General features: G+C 39.5%; 1 protein-coding gene across 1 annotated transcript; it reads right to left on the bottom strand.

Annotated features, from left to right (window-relative positions):
* Positions 1-402: 402 nt before the first annotated feature.
* LOC149200257 (uncharacterized) lies at positions 403-20801 on the bottom strand. The gene is made up of 11 exons (XM_089402646.1): positions 20596-20801; positions 20384-20465; positions 19946-20022; positions 19351-19855; positions 19129-19189; positions 1513-1608; positions 1362-1398; positions 1029-1098; positions 830-888; positions 632-742; positions 403-491 (listed from the first exon to the last, which is right to left on the bottom strand). Exons 6-11 carry the CDS (start codon positions 1522-1524, stop codon positions 427-429), a joined length of 354 nt encoding a protein of 117 aa, XP_089258772.1. The 5' UTR covers positions 1525-1608; positions 19129-19189; positions 19351-19855; positions 19946-20022; positions 20384-20465; positions 20596-20801; the 3' UTR covers positions 403-426.
* Between the last annotated feature and the right edge of the window lie 2439 nt (positions 20802-23240).

The raw sequence follows: 23240 nt of genomic DNA on the forward strand, positions 1-23240 counted from the left end.
TGCTCGTCTGTAACCTCATCTAGAAGCCTTCGTTTGTCTCAAGTGTCAGATAATTGTTAGAATCCATTGATCATATCATCTTACTGCCAACAGGGAACCATCTTTACTGAAACGAAGGCGAGGACTAGCCTGCAGATTTTTGGAAATAACACAACTATACATTGGGATGTGATCAAGAAAACTTGAAATAATGGGTTGAAATTTTTTGGGTCAAAGTCATTATCTCTCAAACTCCAAAAATAAACCATCCTCATCAACTTCTTACCAAACTACCCTCGACATCAATTGTTGTCGAGATATTGGAGTTATCCATTTCCCGGAACTTTATTTGAAATTCATCACCAGCTGTCAAGAACCTATTTCTAGTTGTATCACATTGCACAACACTTGAGGAATGCTTCCTAAAACCTTGATTGTTCCCTCACTTTAATTCCACTCGACCAGGTATGAATCACCATCTTTACTTGTTACTTGTTCCACAGGAGAAGAGCCTAACAAAAATACAAATGATTATGTACTTCAGAAAGGGCATAGTCTTGACAGAGCAAATATAGAAAATTGGAGAAAGTAAAACTTAGATCAACATGAAGACACTTTACAAACTAAACACCATTCCAAGTTGGCATTTTACCTTGTTGCATCAGCACTATAAGCCATTGTAGTGCACCAGAGGTCCGGAGCATTACAGTACACCTTAGATCCTGCAAGATCATACAGCCAGGCTTTGATCTTTCATCAATAGCTGTAGAAAAAATAAACAGTATAAGCCATACAACCAGGCTTTGATGTAACATTTCCTAAAACCAAAATATGTCGATTGTTCCCTCACTTTCATTCCACTCAACCAGGTATGAGTCATCATCTTTACTTGTTCCACAGGAGAAGAGCCTAATAAAAATACAAATGATTATATGCTTCAGAAAGGGCATAGTCTTGACAAAGCAAATACAAAAAATTGGAGACAGTAAAACTTAGATCAACATGAAGACACTCTACAAACTAAACACCATTCCAAGTTGGTATTTTACCTTGTTGCATCAACACTATAAGCCATTGTAGTGCACCAGAGGCCCGAAGCATTATATTCCACCCTAGATCCTGCAAGATCATACAACCAGGCTTTGATCTTTCCATCAATAGTTGTAGAACAAATAAACTGCATAAGAACAAAGAATCATAATCCATCTATCTTTAGTGCTTTTGTGCAATATTAGTGCAATAAATTATTTTTCATATGGCCAAAAACCAAACATCAAACAAAAATAGAATATGCAATATGCAATGTAACTTAAAAACAACTAGAATTTAATATTACTCAACTGCAATGCACATAAATTGTTCAAGCTTCAATGAACAAGTACCTTCAAATGTGTACTGCTTTTGATCAGTTACTGCATCCTACAAGCACATACATTTTTTTTTTAAATTTTCATATACAAATAAGTAAACGACAACTATTAGAGTGAGACAACTATTAGAGTGAGTCTGGACACATATGATAAAGCAGATTACCTTGATGGTCATATCATCCCCACATGTAATTATGCAGATCTGGGAGGTAGGGTGTGAAAAAGCAATATCCTTCACACCACCAGCATGTGCATCAATCTGTATAAATTATATCAATGTTAATAAATTATACTTTCAATACTAATTTACTTTTACAGACTTACGTGAATGTACAGGTTGGCCTTTAAGCATGTAAGCCACAATATAAGAATATATTTGAACTATATGCTTGGAAAATGCAACTCGGAGTAGTGCACTATTGTATTGGTGCGCAACCAACCAAAAGGAACCAGAGGCATTTGTAGATTACATTATTGCAAATCACTCACATTGTTGTATGAAGGAAATGATATCAAAACATCTTATTAATAAATACAGAGTATAGATTAAGTTACCAGGCACTGCCCCATTTGGGCTCCAAATACAAAACTAATCTATGAAAAAAACCATCTACCTGCTTGTGAAAACAAATGATACGAGGTGCTTATGAAACAAGGCCTTGTTCCAACTCATAATGCTCCAACCATGGGGTTAGTGTAGGATAGGGAGGAAGCAAACAAGCTATCGGTATTTGTTTTGAAGGTTAGCATGAACCATCAAACTCTATTGCGGTGGGCAAAGAAACACTTCCAGCATGAGGCCGTTGAGTACCGAAGTGAAAGTATTTTAAGCTTACACAAGCCAGGGGAAACAAGGGAAGTTTAGGCCAATAACTATCCCCAATTCAAAAGAAGAACCTCACTAACTCACCTCAGTAACCCGCACGTATATGATTGGCTATGAGTGGTTATGACCTTCAGGCAATGCCTCCTAGCTATGACTACCGGCTACTAGCGGCTATCATCAATGACAACCGGCTATCGTTTTCTTTGGGGGTTTATACATTCCTCAAGGCTGCCTAGTTACCCTAGCTGCTGCTTTCTCTGCTTCTAAGCCTCTTACTCGATCTGCGAGTGGAAGCTACGGGTAACTAGAAACGGAACTACTACCCATGCCTCTCGTGGGCCCACCTAACTAACAACTAGGTAAAGGTAGATAGGCTATAGGCTAAGGGAAGGAAGATAGGCTATAGGTGAATCAATATATAAGGCAATGTTCATATATTATGGATACAATGGTAAAGCTTAGTCTAACTAACACGAAACGGGAAGAATATTCTTATTGCCATCAAACCAGCATTAACTCATCAAATCAAGGAGGCTTCTTATCAATCAAGACCTCACCCTACCCCTTGAAAATAGAGGACAAATCGTGGTTCCATGAAACAAACCTTTGCCCTGCCCTTGCCGTAGCTTTTGACTTTGCATTTCAATCTGGGTCTGGAACCATAATTGCGAGAGGATGCTAGGCGAAGTAGTGCTACTTAAGGTGTTTATAAGAAAAGCACGTTATTGAATCGGCAAACATCTCTATAAATGGACTCTTAGATGTTAAAGGTTTTGTAAGCTAATTTTTCTTGAGATGTCACTTCCTAAATTGGAGTGTCACCAACATTTGTTCCAAATGATCGATAAAGCCAACAATCCAAATTTGAACTAGTGAACATATTTATAAAACATCTCTATAAATGAACTCTTAGATGTTAAAGGTTTTGTAAGCTAATTTTTCTTGAGATACCACTTCCCAAATTGGAGTGTCACCAACATTTGTTCCAAATGACCGATAAAGCCAGCAATCCAAATTTGAACTAGTGAACATATTTATAAGATAAAAGGCACATCTTCCAAATTAACTTATTTAAATGAAGAATTGTGGAATTTATTTAAATCAAGAATTATACTAAATGGAAATTGAAATCACCTAGCAGAATTGTTTGTTGCAGACGATGGAGCCCTAAGTAGTTAATAGAAAGAAAAATCAATAAAACACAAGACATATGAAGAAGGGTGGTAAAAAAAAGAAGGGTGGTAAAACAAAGGGCGAGGTAACTCATGTACCACGATTGCTTACTCCAACATCTATACACCCAATGTGTGGGCTTCACTCATTATAGCTACCCTTGTACCATGGCATGTGGCTTGGAACCTTCCCTGTTGCCCCACACCATTCAACCATCATTTCATATGACACCTACCATTTGACGGATACACTATGAACTTGTTACTTCTCTAGAGGTTGAAACCACTTAATAGGGTCCTTTATTAACCTCTCTTGTTGAGCTTGGTGACGCATGTGCACTCTAAAGCCCATTTGGAAGGGCATGCCACTATGAAGTGTCCACTTTTACCCCTGATTAGAAAGCTTATTTACTCAATTGCACTAATGGATTGTTGTACTAGAAGGTGAGGAGACGCATTGGATCTTATATAAGATTGCAAGTGGGTCTCCATTTGGACTTGGTCTCCCTATTCGGGGTCTAAGCCCTTCAAAGGGTCATAATGGCACTTGTAGGGTGAGCATTAAGAGCCATGGACCTCCACTACAATAGAGCATTGATTGCCACGCCATGGGTTTCTTCACCGCCACACACTGCATGTTTGTGCCCCAAACATAGAGAGATGATTATGCATTTGGACCTTGTTGCCCAACTAACCACACATTTGCACCTAATACTTGGCCACTGATCCAGGGCACATGTCATCATTCTAGCCCTTATTGATGGAGCATCGACATGTTTGATCCAGTTGGAGACCCATGAGACCATTTCCTATGCCCAAGAGGCACCTTAGAGCACCACAAGATCTTTTGCTTGGAAATCAAGGGGCCACCCCCTAATCATCATTTTGGAGCCCTCTTTGTCATGGCACATTGAGGACTCACCTAAGCCTTCCAACAACCCTTTGCACCATCATTTTATCATTTTGGCCTCATTAGGAAGGCTTATTTCACACATTTGAGCTATTTGGTGGACTTGTCACCAAAATTATTGTTATTTTGCACATTAAAACATTTTTAGGGGCTTCATTAAGCGAATGGACTTTTATCATTTTGGCCTCATTAGGAAGGCTTATTTCACACATTTGAGCTATTTGGTGGGCTTGTCACCAAAGTTATTGTTATTTTGCACATTAAAACATTTTTAGGGGCTTCATTAAGCTAATGGATTTTTATCATTTTGGCCTCATTAGGAAGGCTTATTTCACACATTTGAGCTATTTGGTGGGCTTGTCATCAAAGTTATTGTTATTTTGCACATTAAAACATTTTTAGGGGTCCATTAGAACTTGTGGGAGGCTCATATAAATTGAAGGAGAGCCTCATTTTACAAATCATCACCATTTGGACTGAGATTTTCTCTAATAAAAGAATTTAGATTTGCAATTGATGGACGAAATTGGGTGTTATTGATGCATTTTGATGTTTGGGATTTTCGCTATCTTGTCTTGGGTCGCTATCTCGTCTTGGAGCTTCTATTTGCAAGTTTGATGGATGGATATACTCACATGTTCTTGTAAGTGTTATTTTGATGCTATATTTTACATTGTTACATGTCTAATGTATGGAATATATTGTCATAATCTTGTATGTGCCCTAATTTAATGCGAATTCATGAAAAAGGCTATGACTATTAAGTATCGCATGCATTAATCAAAGATGATGTCAATGAATGTTCGTGTTACATATTGCATCCTCGAATTCCCATCAATCCTTGCCAAGCGAAGTATAAATACCTATTGTAGCCGAGTTGCTGCTTCTTACGGTTAGCAAAGAGCTACATAGATCTCCTTGATAGAGCGAAGACATAAATCAAAGGAAATCTTGACTCCATTTCTCCCAATTGACAAGGCACTGGGTCTCATTCCTAGGTGATCAACCTCAAGCCTCTTTCTTTCACCTTTTTAAAATTTATGCCCTAACCATAGAAGGTCAACTAGGGCCTAGTGTGAATTGCATTAGAGAGGTCACCTTGAGGAGAAAGTTGGTAGGATACTGCATTGTAGTTTCCTCTAGTTTCCCTCAAAATTTGAAGCAATTCCCATGTCTAGTTTGAGAGAAATCTCAAGCCCTAGCTCCAAAGTCAATTCTACCATTAAACTTCTTTGGTTAGCGGCATTCCAAAGGTCATTTTCTCTTGAAAACTTAAAGGAATTTAATCATTCTTTGGGCCTTTCTCATCCTTGCTTGACCTAAATATCTCATCAGAGATCATACTCACATGTTCTTGTAAGTGTTATTTTGATGCTATATTTTACATTGTTACATGTCTAATGTATGGAATATATTGTCATGATCTTGTATGTGCCCTAATTTAATGCGACTTCATGAAAAAGGCTATGACTATTAAGTATTGCATGCATTATTCAAAGATGATGTCAATGAATGTTCGTGTTGCATATTGCATCCTCGAATTCCCATCAATCCTTGCCAAGCGAAGTATAAATACCTATTGTAGCCGAGTTGCTGCTTCTTATGGTTAGCAAAGAGCTACATAGATCTCCTTGATAGAGTGAAGACATAAATCAAAGGAAATCTTGACTCCATTTCTCCCAATTGACAAGGCACTGGGTCTCATTCCTAGGTGATCAACCTCAAACCTCTTTCTTTCACCTTTTTCAAATTTATGCCCTAACCATAGAAGGTCAACTAGGGCCTAATGTGAATTGCATTAGAGAGGTCACCTTGAGGAGAAAGTTGGTAGGATACTGCATTGTAGTTTCCTCTAGTTTCCCTCAAAATTTGAAGCAATTCCCATGGCTAGTTTGAGAGAAATCTCAAGCCCTCGCTCCAAAGTCAATTCTACCCTTAAACTTCTTTGGTTAGCGACATTCCAAAGGTCATTTTCTCTTGAAAATTTAAAGGAATTTAATCATTCTTTGGGCCTTTCTCATCCTTGCTTGACCTCAATATCTCATCAGAGATCATCCACTAGCCCTAGGCCTCGCTTGGATTCTCCGAGGTCTCTCTATTTGTTTCTAAGCCTTTTTTGTTAATCATTCTTCCAATCCCTTAGAGAGAGGTCTTGCTCCTTAGGAAGCCTTAAGTCTAGGAGTATCCCTTACAATTGAATAACCTCTTCTCATAGGTCTAAGTCTCCTCATAAGCCTTTCTTGGAGAACCATTAATCTTTTGAAGCATTAAGCCATTATTTGAGTCTCTCCTTGAATGGCCTAGGAAATCACATCATACCTTGCCGTAGATCCTATCACTCAAGTGATTTCCCTTATATCAGGACTCCTCCCATCGGCGAAAGTCCATAAAGAGAAGGGGACACTAATTAAGATGACAGTAAGTGTTTTGTTTGTTTTTGTAGCATTAGATGTGTTCTAGCCACGAAATTCGGTGGAGGGGCTAGAATACAAGAGATCTCCAAAACCCAAAAAATCGTTTCTGGAAACTCTGCCTATAAATGACTTAATTCGATTAGTAACCAGTTTTTAAATATTTCCTAAGTCTGAACTTAGGGAATATGGTAAATTAATCAGAATTAATTAAATCAAGGTGTGAATGTTCTAGAAACTCACTTGGATCGACTTCAAGTTAATCCTAGCCATCGATTAAGATTTAGTCTTGATCGTTGGAGTCCCAATAGAGGATTATAAGAAGTCGTCAACGGGCACTTGGAGATGACACTTGAAAAGTTGGATTTTATGAGCAAATCGATTTCCAGAGTAGCAACAATCAGTTGCCGGAGAGAGGGCCAGTGAAATTGAAGCAGTGAGAGAGGGGAAAAGAGAGTGAACATCGAGGAAGATTTCCAAATCCAGTGAGTGCATTTGCAGAGAGGCAAGTGAGCCACAGTGAGGCTGACGCAGAGCAACGCAATAGCCTCTAGAGGCAATTTTCGAAATTGCTGGAGAAAGTCGAGTTTCAATGCCAAAAGTCGGGCAAAGATTCCAGAGGCCAGGAGAGACATTCTCTTGGACAACAACAAACCAGACAACTTGAGGAGAAGCTGGTTCGAGCTGAGTACAGAAGTCACTGTGCTAGGGTGATGCAGTAGCTACACAGAGCTAGTTTGGACGACTCAATTTGAGTTGAGGTCAGAGCTCGGATTTGCCTGTGGAGTGAGGAGATTTCCTCACTACATTTTTCTTGCCAGTATTTCTCTATAGGATTGCCAGTTTCGGCATCCAGTTGTACTCAATTTTTTTCACTACTGCTTAATATTAAAACCCTCAATTGTTGCACCAGTTTTCCCAAGTTGGGTTTTTCCGGGGATATTGGTCCAAAAATAGCTATGTTATTTTCTGTGTGCTAGCTTTTCTTCTAGCGTTTATTCTTCCGCAGTTTTATTTGTGTAGGTTGCAATGTGAGTTATTCAGTATTTGTTGTAGGAAATAGTAAATAAATTGTTAATTTTAAAATAACAATTAGGAGAATAATTTCCAATTGCTGCAATAGGATTCCGGGTTTCGGAATTTTCACATGGTACCAAAGCACAGTGGATCAGCCAGAGAGCTCAGTAGCGAAGACAAAGGGAGTTTCATTGTTCAATGTGGGTAGCAGATCGAAACCCAAGAGGCAGCGCAGTCACTTTTCTAGACGCCGAATTTCTTGAGGAGATTTCATTTTTCTGAGTGAGGGACAAAAAATTTTGATCTCTCTAGATCGAGGGATTCCAGAGGCAGAGAGAGCAACCCAGTATTTTTGCAAAGCAAATCTCTAGCTGGATGCAATAGTATTGCAACAGTTTGCTATAGCGGAGCTAGCATAGGGTGGAAGAAGAGCACACACTGAGGAAACATTTTCTTCAGGGAACTTCTAGTCTCAAGAACTTCTAGCCTGAAGCCATATATTGATGCAGTGGTAGCAGTGCCCCAGGATGCAAATCCGCTGAAGGAGTACAAAAAGGAGATGGCGTGGGGTTAGAGATTCATCCTAAATGGTGTTTGGGATCATGTTGTATCACATCTAACGGCCAAAGGAATGACCAAAGAGATGTGGGATACATTTTCCACGTTGTATGAGGGAACTTCCGAGCAGGAGAAGATGTACTTAGAGGAGAAGCTGAGGCTCATTCGCATGCAGAAGGGGGAAGGCATAGACTCCTTCCTCACTAGGATTCAGGAGGTCCGAGACCAGTTGTCAGTTGTTGGGGCAGCGCCTCAACCCACAGAGCTAGTGTGATTGGCACTAAACAGTGTCTCCGAGGAGTGGCAGGTATTCGTCCAAAGTATCTTGGGCAGAGATACCTTGCCAAGGTGGGACAGGATGTGGGTCGATTTGCAACAGGAGGAGTTGAGACGAGCTCTATTGAAGAGCTCCATCAGTGGCAGCAGCGGATCGAAGTAGGTGAAGGAGGAGGAGAATGTGGCCCAGTCAGGGACATGGGGAGTAGCAAAAGAAGGACTTGTCGAAGGTCAAGTGCTTCAGACGTGGTGACCTTGGTCACTACAATACCCAGTGTCCTCTTAGGAAGCAGGACCAACAGGTAGCATCAATAGAGATCGATAAGCTGTCCTCCAGGTGGGAGGAAGACTTCACCATGTTTGCTAATATACCTCCAGGAGTGAGGTTGAGTGACTTGGTGCTGTAGCCCCAGAGTGCTACAGATGGGCAGGATCCTTGTGGAGTCCACCTCTTGGATTAGTACCTTGCTACGGGGGCCCGCAATATTCAGTCGCAGGATGGATCAGTGACAATTGATGCAGTAAGATGCTAGAGTGATAGTTGCAGAGACTAGTAGCAGTCAGATGCTGGGGAGCACAGTGTAGAGTTGGCAACAGTGTAGAGTCAACAACAACAAAAATTCTTCAGTGACAGTGTAGATACTAGTAGCAGTCAGGACTCGGGAGACAGATGCATCATACTAATCACCCTTGATTCAGTAATTAGGATGCTTCTTAGTTGTAGTTGTTGCAGTTGCAGCAGCAACAAATGAGAGGGAGTTGCAGTGCAGATGAAGTGTTGGCAACAGTTTAGCAGGGTCAGCACCAACACAGATGCAACACATATCAGATTTGTGTAGTGGTTGGTGGGCAGCAACAACCAGACATCAACAGCATGACAAGAGATGATGCAGAGACAGGGCACTGCTACAGGGGGTAGTAGAGCACTATAACACATTCCTCGCTAAGAGGGAGCGTTAGTTTTGTAGCATTGGATGTGTTCTAGCCACGAAATTTGGTGGAGGCTATAATACAAGAGATTTCAGAAACCCAAAAATCGTTTCTGGAAATTCTGCCTAGAAATGACTTAATTAGATTATTAACCAGTTTTTAAATATTTCCTAAAGTCTAAAATTAGGGAATATGGTTAATTAATCAGAATTAATTAATTCAATGTGTGAATGTTGTAGAAACTCACTTGGATTGACTTCAAATTAATCCTAGCCATCGATTGAGATTTAATCTTGGTCGTTGGAGTCCCAACAGAGGTTTATAAGGAAAAGTCGATATGAACTTAGAGATGACACTTGAAAAGTTCGATTTCATGAACATATCGATTTCCAGAGTAGCAACAGTTAGTAGCCGGAGAGAGAGCCAGTGAGATCGAAGCAGTGATAGAGCGACAAAGATAGTGAAGCCGAAGGAAGATTTCTAGATTCAGTGAGTGCATTTGCAAAGAGGCAAGTGAGCCATAGTGAGGTTGACACAGAGCAGCGCAATAGCCTCTAGAGGCCATTTCCAAGCTGCTAGGGATAGCGAATTTCAGCGCCAGAAGTCAAGTAGAGGTTCTGGAGGCCAGGAGAGACATTTTTCAAAACAACAGTAGACTAGATGACTTGAGGAGAAGCTAGTTCGAGCCGAGTGCAGAAGTGACTACACTAGGGTGACACAGTAGTAGCGTAAAGCCAATTTGGACGGCTCAATTTGAGCTGAGGTCAGAGCCCAGATTTGCGTGTGAAGTGAAGAGATTTCCTCACTAGATTTTTCTACCTAGTATTTCTCTGTAGGATTGCCAGTTATGACATCCAGTTGTACTCAAATTTTTTCACTGCTGCACTGGTTTTCCCAAGTTGGGTTTTTTTCCAGGGACATTGGTCCAAAAATAACCGTGCTATTTTATGTGTGTGTGCTAGCATTTCTTCAAACGTTTATTCTTCCACAATTTTATTTGTGGAGATTGCAATGTGAGTTATTCAGTATTTGTTGTAGGAAACAGTAAATAAATTGTTAATTTAAAAAAACAATTAGGATAATAATTTCCAGTTGCTACAATAGGATTCTAGGGTTCGGAATTTTCACATGTTTGTCCCATTGTTGTCATTTGGTCTAGTGGTTGTCCCTTGGATACCCCTCGTGGCACCTTTGTTAGATTGTGTGGCAACAACCACATAGTGTGGGGCTATGTTGCGGGGGAGCGCCCCCCCCACCCCCCTCGAACCCGCTCCCGAATCGCGCTCCGGGCAGGAGCGGCGCTCCCAAAATCGCTCCCGGACGGGAGCGATTTTCAGGAGCGCGCTCCCTCAAAAAAATTTGCGCTCCCTGGTCTGTTAGGAAGCGATATAGGGAGCGATCGCTCCGGCGCTCCCGGAGCGATTTTTAACGCTCGGGAGCGATCGCTCCCTGATCGCTCCCAAGCATTAAAAATCGCTCTGGGAGCGATTCGAGCCGGGCCGGGAGCGGTTCGGCGGAAAAAAAATCCGTGGACTCGAAAAAATAAAAAAATAAAAAAAAAATTAAGAAAAATAAATAAATAAATAAATAAATAAAAATTTGGGTTTTAAAAGCCCAATGGGCCAAAAAAAATTCATTCTAACTTCATTGAGCCTGAGTTTGGAGCTGGAGCAAGAGCAAAGGAGCGAGGAGCAAGTGCTGAGGAGCGAGGAGCAAGTGCCAAGGAGCGAGCAGCAAGCCTGCAGAGGTAAGTAACTTAGTAATTTAGTTAGTTTAGCTGATTAGATAGTAATTTAGTTAATTTAATTTAACTGTTTGAGTTTAAAAATCATGTATTTAAATTAAATTAATAAATTAAATTAATTAATCTCAATAATTAAATTAATTTGCAGATTCAAGAATCAAAACCCTACAAACATCAAACACCATGGACCTGGCTATATTTATTGGCATTTTCCTCTTCCTGGTCCCTTTTATGGTTATTATGGTGCCGGAGAGTAGGAAACGGAGGGGTCCCCAAACTGAAGAGGGGCATGAAGAAGCTGGAGAAAGTCAAATGGGTGAAAACCCCGATGAGGAGGAGCTGGAGAAGGGTGAACATGACCCTCAAAAAACTAAACAAGACCAAACTCCATTGTGGAAATATGTTCACAGGGCTGAAACAGGAAGAGGGGGTGGAACCACTAAATTTCATTGCCCCCATTGCAACACTGATTACACAGGTTCATACACCCGTGCTAGAAGACACCTCTGCGGGAAAAAGCCATGTAAACAAATAGGAATCAAAACTTGTACAGCGGTGTCAACAGCGGATAGAGCCAAATACATAAGGGAAGAGGAGGAAGCCCAATACAGAACAAAAAAATCAAGGGGTTTCTTTGAACCAAGCTCACAATCACAAAGAACTCCTTTAGCATCCTCCCAAGGCAGTGGATATGGACATGGAGGCACAGGGTCATCATCTTTAAGGCGTAGAACCATATCAGATTTCCTTGATGAGGGGTGTAGGAATGATGTGGATTCAAAAGTTTACAGGTTTCTCTATGCATGTGGGATACCATTCAATGTTCTACGCTCACCTTATTGGCATGAAATGGTTTCTGCCATAAATGATGCCCCTAAAGGATACAAGAGCCCTCGGTATGACAAGGCAAGAACTGTTGGCCTTGATCATGAAAAAGCAAAAATATCACATTCTTTGAATAAAATGACAAGTTCTTGGACTGACCATGGGGTGTCCATTGTATCTGATGGATGGACAAATGTAAAAGGCAAGCCATTGATAAGTGTTCTTGCTGTGTCTATTAGTGGTCCCATCTTTCTAGCTGCACATGATTACTTAGACAAGTTCAAGACCGCCATCAACATTGCAGAAGCATTACTTGAAACAATTGAGCGTATTGGCCCATACAATGTCATCCAAGTCATCACTGATAATGATCCTAATTGTAAGGCAGCGGGAGCAGTTATTGAGGATAAATACCCCAACATATTTTGGTGTGGATGTTTGGTTCACACATTGAACCTTCTGTTGCATGATATTGTCAAAAACAAAAATGAACAATACCAATGGATTGGTAATTTGTATAAGAAAGGCAAACAAATGATAAAATTTATTACAAATCATAGCAATACCCATGGCCTTTTCCGCAGTCACTCGAGATTGGAGTTGCTGAAGATTGCGAAGACTAGATTTGGTAGCTATTACCTCACCTTCAGGCGCCTTTTGAAGGTAAGAGAGGCATTAGCTAGCATGGTATGAAGTCCACATTGGCAGGTGTTAAAGGAAAGGGCCAGTGTTGCAGGAAGCGCCCCCCCCCCCGGATCCTAGGCCGGAATCGCGTCCCGTACGGAAGCGTTCCGGAAGCGCCCAAGGAAGCGCGATTCCATTTTTTCCGAAGCGCGATTCCGCATTTTTTATGCGCTTCCTGGTTTTTGAGAAGCGTTGGCCCCGAAGCGCGCTTCGGAGGGCGCTTCGGGCCTCCGGAAGCGCCACGCTTCGGGCCCGGAAGCGCACGCTTCACGAGCGCTTCGGAGCGCTTCCGAAAAATCCGCGCGGGCTAAGGAATGACACTTCATTTTTTTTAATTTTTTTTAAAAGTTAACTTAACTTAGCAATGAGGGGGTGGGTTAGGGTGAGTTTAGGGTGAGTTTAGGTGAGGAATGAAAAGCATAAAGCTCCCATTCATTCCTCATTTTCTCACTTTGAGTTTATGAGAGTTGGAGAAGAGAAGAGAGGAGAGGAGAAGAGAAGAGAGGAAAGGAGAGGAGAAGAGAGGAGAGCTTGGAGGAGTGAAGGAGGAGCTAGGAGAAGGAGGAAGAGCTTGGAGCAAGAGCTTGGAGGACTTCATCTACAAGAGCTAAAGAGGTAAGTTCAAACCCCAAACTCCCTTGTTTTTTTGAAAAAAAAATTGTATTTTTCTCCTCCCTCTCCTACTCTTTCCCATTGTTTCTACTTGCTCCTTTATTTACAGGTTGTCCACCACCTATATCCATATTCCAAGATGGTGTTCTTTTGGCTTCTATGTATCATTCCACTCTTGGTTTTAATGATGGCAAGGGTGAGGAATAGAAGGGAAGAGGAAGGGGATGAACTTGGTCCTAATAGTAGTGACCCAATGTATGATGAGGAGGAAGGGTTTGAAGAGGAAGGGGATGAACTTGAAGGGGACACTGAAGCACAAGATGGGAAAGGTACATCAACACCCTTGTGGAACTATGTGACCAAACTTGATGGGGGAAAGGGTGGTGGATCTTACAAATTTGTGTGCCCTCATGGTTGTCATGGAGGAAAACCATATTGTGGTTCATATACCCGTCTGAGGAGGCATCTTTGTGGGGTGCTGGACAGTGATGAAAAAAAGGGTTCTGTGGGGGTACAAATTTGCCCAAACATTTCAACTGAAGAAAGAAGAAAATACATCCAAATAGAGATGGCTGCACAACAAAAAAACAAGAAACAAAAAACTCATTCTGAATCAAGTGCAACCTCTAAATTTGGTAGTTGCCCATCTCCTCATGGTACTTCTGCAACCTCTGGAGGTAGAAGAACAATAGGGGATTTCCTTAATGTTGCTGGGAGGGATGATGTGGATGGAAAGATAGTCCGTTTTCTTTTTGCTTGCGGTGTACCATTCAATGTGCTTCGCTCTCCCTATTGGCATGACATGGTAAAGGCCATCAATGAAGCCCCAAAAGGATACAAGGCCCCCAACTATGAGAAAGCTAGAACAGTGTTATTAGAAAGAGAAAAAGCTAAGGTTCAAAGAGCTTTGACACGTTTTACACATGAGTGGGTGGATTCTGGGGTATCCATTGTATCAGATGGGTGGACAAATATTAGAAACCAACATTTGATAAATGTTCTTGGTGTTTCTTCTAGTGGTGCAGTATTTATTGCATGTCATGACTCCTCCATCAGTGCAACTGCACAAAACATTGCAGATCTCCTATTGAAATCAATCAAAGATGTTGGTCCGAATAATGTGGTTCAAGTGATCACAGATAATGCAGCAAATTGTAAGGCAGCAGGAAAAATTATTGAGCGTACTCATCCACACATCTTTTGGTCTGGGTGCCTGGTTCACACATTGAACCTTTTGATGCATGATATTGTGAAACACAAAGATTGTGGGTGGATTGCTGAGGTTTACAGGAAAGGGAAGCAGCTCATTAAATTCATCACAGGGCATACAAGGGTAAACTACTTCTATGGCACTTACTCCAAGTTGCAATTGCTTAAAATTGCAAAGACAAGATTTGCTAGTTATTACCTCACCTTTAGGCGGCTAGTGAGGGTGAGACAAGCTTTAACTAATCTGGTGTGTGCTGAAACATGGGATGAAATTAACACTGACACAGATGGTGCTAATGCAGTCAAGGACACTGTTCTTGACAGCTACTTTTGGTCACAGGTTAAATATGTTTTGCAATTCACCAAACCAATTTATTACATGATCAAGTTTGCAGATTCAGATCGACCAGTAATTGGGGAGGTGTATGAGCAAATGGATAGCATGTTGGGGCAGATTAAAGACATTGTTGAGCCTAGAGATACCACCTTGTACAATTATATTCGTGTAGAGGTGCAAAACCGATGGGAAATGCTAAATATTCCATTGCATGCATTAGCATATGTTTTGACACCTAAATACTATCATCCATCATGGCTTTCAACACCAGCACCTGGGGGGGGAAGCAGGAAAAAACCACACCAAGATAGAGAGGTTCACGAAAAATATATGGCTGCATTGAGTAAATTAATCCCTGATGAGGAGGAGGCTGCATTGGTACGGAGACAGGTGAGCAACTATACGCTCAACACTGGTCCATTTGGGAGCATGCATGCAATTCAAGATCGAGAGACTTTTTCTGCTCTTGAGTGGTGGAACATGCATGGAGGGGGTACTCCACTTCTACAGAGTTTGGCATTGCGGATGCTATCACAGGTGGTAAACACTTCTTCTGCAGAGAGGTGTTGGAGCTCTTATTCTTTCATCCACAGTGTTAAAAGGAACAGGTTGAATTTAGACCGGGCAGAGAGCTTGGTTTATGTTCATTACAACTTGCGATTGTTGTCCCATTACTGTGAAGATGCAAAGTCTAATAAAGACTTGTTGATTTGGGACAAGAATCCAGAGGAGCCCAATTTGGAGGATGGAGTGTTGCGACTAGAGCAATTAGAGGATGCTCTTATCCAGGTATGTCCATTGTGGTATGAATTTTCCAATTTTCCCTTATAAAGCATTTCTCTAATTCATGTTTTTAATTTTTTTGTTAACTAGTGTTTTTTTGTTTTGCATGAATTTTTTGAGCGATTCTAGGATGATGATGACCGTGTTGATATGCCACCACCCCCACCCCCATCTGGTCCCTTGGTTCCTAGGTTCCATGGTTCAACACCAACAGCAGGGGGTTCTTCTTCATCAGTTTCAGTGCCACGACTTACACAGGGACCATCTTCTTCATTGCCACCACGTGGAGGCCCGCCATCACGTTCTATTCGTGGTGGAAGGAGGAGAGATTAGTAGATATATTCACAATCTACTACTTTTTGTCATAGATTACTCATTAGACTTGTAGACTTGTGAATTTGAATTTTGAACCTTTTTGGCTTGGCGGTGACCAAGTGACATATTTTGTAAACATTATTATTTGAATTTTGGACATGACAAATGTTGACAGTTGCTCACTTGCTAGATAAATCATAATATGCTCTATGTTTTATGTTTTATAATATGCTTAAATGTTTTATGTTTTATAATATGCTTAAAAATTTGATGTATGTTTGTAATAGCTAGAATATAGATGATTGTTGTACATACTAGTAACTACAATGGAATCATGGATGCCATATCTATCTTGATTTATGCAAAAATATGCATGTTTTCATGTCTTCTACAATTAATTTGGTATTTGGGATGTTTGTTTTGAGTATAAATGCAAAAAAATATAAAAATATATATATATATAGCAGACGCTTCCGCGGACGCTTCGCTTCCTAGATTTTTGGAAAATGACGCTTCCGCGCTCCCGCTTCCGCTTTCGCGCTTCCGCTTCGCTCCCGCTTCATGCAACATTGGAAAGGGCTACAAATGTAGCTGACATGGCAGGTTTTGAAATGGTGGAGGAGGCCGCTCTTGATGGGCAGTTTTGGACAAGTGTGAGGCAGGTATTGGATTTCACCAAGCCAATTTATCACATGATTCGATTTGCAGATATAGACAAACCAGTGATTGGCGAGGTGTGTGAGCAAATGGATACCATGTTGGGGGAAATAAAAGACATTGTTCATAATAGAGATCCCAACTTGTACAAACTGATTCATGATTGTGTGTGTGAATGGTGGAATAGGCTTAACCTTCCACTACATTGCTTGGCGTATATCCTTACGCCAAAATACTACTCTACATCTTGGTTGGGCCAACCTGCAGCAGGGGGTGGGGTTAGGACCAAACCCCATTTAGATCCAGAGGTAACTAAAGGATATTTGGAAGCATTAGAAAAGTTGGTACCTGACAGGGGGGAATGTGCAGCTGTGCGCCTTGAAATAGGCAGATACTTCAGTGGCACTGGTTTGTATTGTAACTTCCATGCAATGGACGACAAAGATAAATTTGAATCTCTCACATGGTGGGAAACATATGGCGGCCACGGACTTTTGCCAAAATTGGCAAAAAAAAAAATTCACAGGTTGTAAATTCTTCTTCTGTAGAGAGGTGTTGGAGCACCTACAGCTATATACATAATGTGAAAAGAAACAGACTCTATGAAAACCGAGCAGAAAGCTTGGTTTATGTGCACTACAACTTGAGGTTGTTGAGTAATTACTGTGATCAGGCTAATGAGGATCCCACATATAAAATTTGGGACAATCACCCAGAGGATGACAATTTGGAGGATGGCATTGTACATATTGAAGAACTAGAAGAGGAACTTGTAAGGGATGAAAATGAAGCAGCAGCTATGCCACCTCCACCTCCACCTCCACCATCCAGTAACAGTGCTCGACGTCCGAGTCTTGTTCCTTTGCTGTCGCCACCTCCATCTATACCCTCGCGTGGAGGTTCTAGTTTTGGTCGTCGGTCTATGCGGGAGACTCCTAGAAGACCACCACGACCTGCTTATACTCCCGGACACTCTCGTGGCAAGGGCCACATGTAGATTTACAGTTTACTTGTCTTTTTTAGTTTCTATTAGACTTTAGTTTTCATAACTGTTGAGTTTTGAGTCCTTGACTCTTGACTCTTGACTCTTTCATATCATAATGATATTTTTTGTAAACATTATATCACTGTGACAATGAAAATTTGAAGTTTGAAGTTGGGCCTTGGCAATTATAACTCATTGGTAATGATTGTGAATTATGAATATGATGCTTTGTGAAAGACTAAAGTTGTTTCATTTCATCTCATTATTCATGTTTCATTTTATAAATTTTTAACATTTCATATCATGTTAACAGTTAGAAGTTAGGACTTAGAAATATCTTCGATATTACTTCTTGTAATGGTTAAACTTAGCTTACAAGTACCTTTGGTGATCAATGATGATAAATGTTATTGAATTTTCAATTCTGAAAGCTTGAAGTTGAAACTTTAAGATTGAATTTGATGAATCATGATTTATAAGACTCAATATGTTGCAGTTGTAATATGTATTTTACTAACTTGTGGACATGGTTGATGACGATTATAATTTCTAGATTATTGATGTGATATGGTTCAATGATCAATCTATGTTTTTTTATGTTTTTTATGTCTAATTCATCATTCTACATGTTTTTGTTGACATATATGTATCAAAAATTTAAAAATAATATATATATATATATATATATATATATATATATATATATATATATATATATATATATATATATATTTTTAAAAAATCGCTCCCGGATTCGCTCCCAAACTGGGAGCTTCTGAAAATGGTCGCTCCCGCTCCCGCTCCCGTTTTCGCTCCCGCTCCCCGCTCCCGCTCCCAAGTAAAGTTTGGTGTGGGGGTGTGCGTGTGATGTGTAGTAAGAAAGCATATAAATTTAAACATAACTTTTGATGTATATGTGTTGGGAAAAAGCCAAGCAAGCGAATAATATTAACACTATTATGTTGGAAAACAACATAACTCACTCATTCATTGTGCTCCATCTACATTGCCTAAGGTATCTTCTCCATTTGACCCTCCCAAACATTACAGTTGTAATCAGTCACTCCACAAAGAACTATTATATATGAGATCACAAATATAACACAGTTACAATTGTAATTAGTCACTCCACAAAGTACTATTATATATGAGATCACAAATATACCATAGTTACAATTGTAATTAGTCACTCCACAAAGTACTATTATATATGAGATCACAAATATACCACGGGAGCTTAAATAACAAATATACAGCACGATAAATTAACCATACACATACCTACCCTCCCTTCACCAATATTATAACAGTGACAATCATGAACAATAAGCCCTGAACATCTGAACTCTAATATAACTTTTCATTCCTTTCATATCAAAGTTGTATGGAAAATCCAAGAGAAAATCATGAACCTGACACCTATGAATAAGATCATACTACCTCGAAACAATGACAAAATGATGTGCAAAAAAAATATTTTCGTGTATTAAAGGACAATAGTACTTTGTAGGAGAAAAGTATGCCTCACCCATTAAGTGTGCCATGTTTGTAGAATGTCTAGTGCATCTTCACCACTTGACCTTTGTACACTGTACAATTGCAATTGTTCACTATATAAAGAAGATCAATATATGTGATAATAAGAGCATAGATAAAACAAATAATAGATTTAATAGCAAACAAATGGAGCCACAAAATAGCAAAATATACTTTTAACTGAAGAGCATTGCATATAGCTACGTTGACTCACCTTCGTTTACGAACAATAACCTCAATTTTCTCTGTCTGCTTCCTTTATTTCCTTTTCCACGTCGAACAAACAAAACTAGGGCCAAACTACAAAAAACATGAAAAAAAAAGCAAAACAAAGGAACGCAAGTAGAACACATCCAACAAACAAAGCCAAGATCAAACTACAAAAGCCAAGGAAAAAAATCAAAGAAAACAAAGGAAAATGAGTACAACACAAAGCGTGGCCATGCTAAAACTCAATAAAATAAAACATCTATACAAGAACAAAGAAAGAAATGCAAACATCCCCTCTGCACGTCATATATCCTCCAATGTTCTCTCCTGTGTTCAAAGGAAAAAACATGGGTTGAATAAGGTTTAAATACACACAAATAGTAATGGTAAGTATATTTCAAAATAAATAATTATTCATAATAGGAAACACAACTCCCCTAGAGTTTGTTTTATAATGATGAACACTCTCTTTTGTATTCCACTTGCTCGTGCTCATCAAAACAAGATATCTACAAAAGATACAAAATAAGATATTAGATGTGTTATATAAAATAAATTGGAGAGTCAAACGCAATAATTAATTGTAATAACAAACACACCTTTCTTTGAGATTGTTATATAAAAGAGGAGAGTTCATTTTGTATTTCACGTATTCATGCTAACAGGAACAAGCCATCTGCAATAGATACACAAAAAAATAGATTTCTAATAAATGTTTAACTAGAGATTTGGAAGGAATGAAATTGTTAGGCAACCTAGTTCAAGTCTAGCTATATTCCACACCTTATCTCAAAAAGATATAAATTTTCTAAACTAGATGTACTACTAGGAATAATACAAAGTTCAAACAGATATAAACATATTGAACACACCAAATACTAGGGTCCATAAGGCGGTAGTGTTGTATGTTGGCATGATCGTAGATTATTTGAAGGGTACCTTGAAGCCATGACAAAAGAATACATTGTTGTGCAAATAAAAAAAAATTGGTGGATTAAAGCACAATAGTTATTATGTAGGAAAAAAATATGGCTCACCAATTGTTTGCATTGTGATTGTAGAATGGTTATGGTATCTTCACCACTTGACCTTCATAAACTATACAACAATTGTCGTTCACTACACAAAGCATATCAATATAGTTAAGTATCATACAACATATAAAACATATAATAAATTGAAAAGCCAGCAAATGGAGTCACAAATGAATTGTTAATGAAGTGCATTGTGTATCATTACAGTGATTCACCTTCATTTATGAATGATAACGTCTATCTCATCTCTTTTCTTCTCTCCCCTCAAACAAAACTAGGACCAAACTACAAGAAATGAGAAAACAAGGACACCAAAAAGCATTCCCATTCTCCAACTCAACAAAAACAAAACATTTAGACAACAATGACCAAAAAATTGCAAACTCCCTCCTTGTGCATTATCTCTACTGCAGTGTCCTCTCCTCTGTTGCATTTAAAAAAACAAAAAACAAAAAATGGATGAATAAGGTTAAAATACAAAAACATATATGTAATGATAAGCATATTTCAAAACCAATAATTAGTCATAATAGGAAACATATGTCTGCTATAGTTTGTTACATGACGATAGACACTCCATTTGCATTCCACTTATTCGTGCTCACTGGAACAAGCCATCTACAACAAATACATATTAAGATATTAGAATCATTATACAAGTTAAACTGGAGAATTGAATGTAATAATCAATCATAATATGAAACATACTTGTCTTTGAGTTTTGTTATATAAAGGGGGATAATCCATTTTGTATTTCACGTATTTGTGCTCACTAAAATCAACCATCTGCAGTAGATACACAATAAAATATTAGAATTCTAATAAAAGTTAAACTAGAGAGTTGAAGGCATGAACTTGTCATCCAACTTAATTCCAATCCATTTATATTCCATGCTATATCTCAAAATATATAAATTTTCTAAACTAGATGTAATTCTACTAGGAATAATGCAATCAATGTTATCATAAGAGAAATAATTATTTTTGTAAGAGGGATCTAAGCATATTTAAACATATTGAACACCCAAAATCATAGGTGCCACAAGGCAATAGTGTTGTCTATTAGCACAATGGTTGAATGGTTGAATGGCAAGTATGCTTACTTGCTCGTCCTTACCATCCTCCTCTCTAGGGCACTGTCACCCACTGCCAGTGGGTGACCCCTATAGGAGAATTTGTCTCCTTGATTTGTCTTCGGGCTACAACCAACAGCCACTTACAGCCACCAAATAGCTCGATGTGCCATTCTCCGCCACCTGAGCCAACCATTATGTGCCTTTGCCCATCTATTATGATCGTATGTTTGAAAGTGCGTCTTCCAACCATGAAAGTATGTCTTTTCATTATGTAATTAGGTGTTTATGCTTGCTTTTTCTTGGACACATTTGGACATGGATTAGTAGGGGGATTTGGTAGAAAGAATGGGCTTGGATTATACTCTTGTTCCCTTGTCCCAACTTGGTGGTTAATCTTGTATCCTAGCCCCATGGGATCTCCTATATTGGCTATTAGCTTTAGGAGTGGCACTAAATGGGAAACCCCGAGTTTGGTTGCATGGTCCCGTTTCCGATACCACATATCTCACTCCCCTCTCCTCATTATAACACCTTCTCACACTTTTTACATCTGGGTCCACATTTCTCCATTGGGTCCATAAGGTGTTAGCCTCTCCCTCCCCTTGTTTAAACTTTGGGTTGGGCCTGAAATGATGCCCCGAAGGTTGATGTAGCTAAAAAGAAAGTTAAAAGCATAAATTGGCAACATATAACAGGAAATGTACCACAAAAATGCAGAAGATGGTCAAGACATAAAAATTTAGTGTGTGTGAAAAGCCAAACATGAGTTCTACCCCTTATCATTACGGCCATCACCCTGGTTCCTAGGGCGCCTATGTGTGTCGCTATATCATTAAGGAACCCATGATTGTCCCAACCCCTGGTGGGTGATGAACTGCCAAACCTTAATGGGGTATTCACTACTTTATCATACACAAAGCGCTCTCATCCCCAGGAGCCCCGAGCAGTTAATAGAAATAAAAATAAACAAAAGGAAAAGAACATATGAAGAAGGGTGGAAAAATAAAGGTCGAAGTAACTCATGTACCACGATTGCTACCTCCTACATCTATACACTCAATGTGTGGGCTTCCCTCATTATAACTACCCTTGTACCACAACATGTGGCTTGGAGCCTTCCTTGTTGCCCCACTCCACTCCACCATCATTTCATATGACACTTGCCATTTGACGGATGCACCATGGACCTGTTACTTGCTTAGATGTTGAAACCACTTAATAGGATCCTTTATTAACCTCTCTTGTTGAGCTTGGTGACACCTATATACTCTAAAGCCCATTTGGAAGGGCATGCCACTATGAAGTGTCCACATTTTCCCCTAATTAGCAAGCTTATTTACTCAATTGCACTAATGGATTGTTGTACTACAAGGTGAGGAGACGCATTTGATCTTATAAAGGATTGCAGGTGGGCCTCCATTTGGACTTGGTCTCCCTATTGTGAAAATTTGGATGCCCAAATTTCTATTGCAGCAACTGATTATATTTCTTCCATTTGTTAATTACTTGAACAAAATTATTTATTGTCTCCTATAGTAAACACCGAAACTAATACACTGCAACCTTCACCATTTAAATAAAATGTGGAAATAAGAAATTGAACAAGAAAGAAATACACAACACATCTACATAGTTATTTTTAGACAAATGTCCCCAAAAAAAACTAGAGTGGGAAAATTAGTGTAGCAGCTGAGGGTTTTATTATTAAGCAGTAGTAATTTTGAATACAATCTCTAGATGCCCTCCTGGCTATCCAGTACAAATAATATCATTGACAGAGAGAT

The sequence above is a fragment of the Pinus tabuliformis genome, chromosome 2_1 (assembly GCF_031772625.1).
Source record: "Pinus tabuliformis cultivar Carrire ecotype Pingquan chromosome 2_1, CPIR1, whole genome shotgun sequence".
In the NCBI taxonomy this organism is placed as follows: Eukaryota; Viridiplantae; Streptophyta; class Pinopsida; order Pinales; family Pinaceae; genus Pinus; species Pinus tabuliformis.

Bases quoted from the DNA above. Each gene is read 5' to 3' on its own strand.
- LOC149200257 (XM_089402646.1), bottom strand. The intron at 743-829 runs GTGAGGGAACAA...TTTTTTCTACAG, and splicing joins CCTGGTTGAGTGGAATGAAA to CTATTGATGAAAGATCAAAG. The intron at 492-631 runs GTAAAATGCCAA...TATTTTTGTTAG, and splicing joins TATAGTGCTGATGCAACAAG to GCTCTTCTCCTGTGGAACAA.